The sequence below is a fragment of the Medicago truncatula genome, chromosome 2 (genome assembly GCF_003473485.1).
Source record: "Medicago truncatula cultivar Jemalong A17 chromosome 2, MtrunA17r5.0-ANR, whole genome shotgun sequence".
Lineage (NCBI taxonomy): Eukaryota > Viridiplantae > Streptophyta > Magnoliopsida > Fabales > Fabaceae > Medicago > Medicago truncatula.
In genome coordinates, this window is record NC_053043.1 from 6,109,152 (window position 1) to 6,111,724 (window position 2,573).

A 2,573-nucleotide genomic window follows, 5' to 3' on the forward strand; every position below is an offset into this window, starting at 1 on the left:
AGCGTGACGAAGAAAGCAATATAAATGAATAAATCAGTTCATATAATCCAGGAAGAGTGCAAGATGGAGGCTACATGAATAAAGTTAGAAATCAAATAGGAGTTGCGTTGATGGAGAGTAGAAATATTTGAGTTTGTGATGATTTATGTCTTTAAAAAAAAAATGATTATTGTTTTTAATTTTTCAAACTACTTTGATATTATTTATGTTATTATTTGAGTCTCCTTAAATTATTTATCCTATTCAAATATTTAACAAGTCGTTTATATGATGATACAAATTTGTATTCATGTTACACAAAATAAACGTCATTGAGTAAATATAGTATTGGTAAAAATATATCTTTTATATTTTAAACATTTTTTCCCTTCAAAAAATATTTTAGACATTTTTTTATTTATTATGTTAATTCATAATGAATTCAAAGTTTTTTTATTTATAGACAATGCATAAATATATGCAAGGTCCCGGGTTCGAACCCCAGACACCACCAAAAAATAATAAATTCAAAGTTTTGTACAATATTTTGCCAAACAGCTTTTAACTCAAAAATAACTTTAGAACTAAAAAAAAAATAAAGAAACCAAACAGCTTTAACCTTTTTCTTAAAGAGCTTTATTTTAACTTTGTTTTAAAGTAGCTTTTAGACTGAAAAAAAAGCCTGGCCAAACGATACCTAGGTTAATGTAAATTAAGTTTACTTACGTTCAATCTAGGTTAATGTAAATTAAGTTTACTTATGTTCAATTTAGGTTAATGTAAATTTAGTTTACTTATGTTCAATCTAGGTTAATGTAATTTTAGTTTACATGTATATAAGAGGTTAGTGTAAATTCAGTTTACTTACGTTCAATCTAGGTTAATGTAAATTAAGTTTACTTACGTTCAATCTAGGTTAATGTAAATTAAGTTTAAATTTAGTTTACTTATGTTCAATCTAGGTTAATGTAATTTTAGTTTACATGTATATAAGAGGTTAGTGTAAATTCAGTTTACTTACGTTCAATCTAAATTAATGTAAATTAAGTTTACTTATGTTCAATCTAGGTTAATGTAAATTCAGTTTACTTATGTTCAATCTAGTTAATGTAAATTTAGTTTACTTATGTTCAATCTAGGTTAATGTATTAAGTTTACTTATGTTCAATTTAGGTTAATGTAAATTAAATTTACTTATGTTCAATTTAGGGGTATATTAGTCATTCTAGGGTGTAACTTGTTTTTTTTTGGGTGTGACTAGCACCAGTCCAATTGTTATGGTATTCTCCAAAAAAATACAACAGCTAATAAAAAATCCAAATTCTCTAACCCTAATTCATCCATGGAGTTGTTACCACCACCACCATCATCTTCTGCTACTTCATCATCGAATTCGATGCCAATACTCGATTCGAGAGAACGAAACTGGCTGGATCTTCCACGAGATGCAGTCTTATCCATTTTCCAGAAGCTTCCCACCATTGATATTCTTATTCGCACTCCCAGGGTTTGCACTACGTGGCGCAAAATCTCCAAAGACCCTTTCCTCTATCGTACCATCGACATGTTTGATCTTGGCTACATCAGGTATTTAGAGTGTTTATGTCATCGCGCCATTGATTACAGCTGCGGCCAAATAATCCATATCAACATCAACTATTTTTGTACCAATGATCTTCTCCGCCACATCGCTGATAAGTATGTTCCACTTTCTTCTGCTCTTTCGTTTGATATTTCACAAATGTGTGTGTTTCATTGATAATGTAAAACCACTTATAATTTCCTCAAAACTATTTATAACTTTGGATGGAGGGAGTATACTCTAGAGACTGAATATCCAAGAGTGATTTTTTATTATTTTTTTGTTTGAGTGTGATACTTTATTAAAAGCCAAGTTTAGTTTTCATAAATTTTGTCACTTGTCTGGGAAAATTCATTTATCTCTTAATGTTAAAAGCCAAGTTTTCATATACTAATATATTATTTTACTCATCTCCTCTATTATTAAAGATAGCAATCTCAGTAACAGTAAGCAGTGGATTTTTAGGTAGCATTGATGTGTAACAAAATATGCTCTTGTTGTTTTGCCATTTTACAGTGCAAGTCATCTACGACGCCTTCATCTTGCATGTTGCTATAGGGTAACAGATGAAGTATTGTGTGAAGTTGCTGAAAAATTTTCTCACTTAGAGGAACTTGATATATGTATTAGCGGCTTAGCCATTTGCCCTCTGAAAGCAATTGGCCGATGTTGCCCTCGATTGAAAACCCTTGAATTCAGAATCATAGAGCGGGGTAATCCAAGTGACGATGATGAGGAGGCATTTGATATTGAGCTAAACATGCATGGGTTCCGTCGTCTCCAGCTTTTCAGAGACGAGATAACTAATAAAGGTTTGCTGGCTATTCTTGATGGTTGTCCTCACCTTGAATATCTTTATATGCGTCAAGGATTTTGGTAGTGATGTAAATAACATATCAAGTATTTAAGTTTTCTATATGATGCCACTATAGATTTTTTGTCTGAAGATGATTATGTCTGTTATAAATTCTCAGATGAAAGTTCATATGATGATAACTATTATTGACTTTTG

The 2,573-nt window shown here is 30.6% G+C and overlaps 1 protein-coding gene across 1 annotated transcript; it reads left to right on the forward strand.

Annotated features, from left to right (window-relative positions):
- Window positions 1-1,318: 1,318 nt before the first annotated feature.
- On the forward strand, window positions 1,319-2,573 carry LOC25486047 (putative F-box/LRR-repeat protein 23). Its single transcript, XM_039830094.1, has 2 exons — window positions 1,319-1,677; window positions 2,078-2,573. The coding sequence occupies exons 1-2, from the start codon at window positions 1,322-1,324 to the stop codon at window positions 2,439-2,441; spliced, it is 720 nt and encodes a 239-aa protein (XP_039686028.1). The 5' UTR covers window positions 1,319-1,321; the 3' UTR covers window positions 2,442-2,573.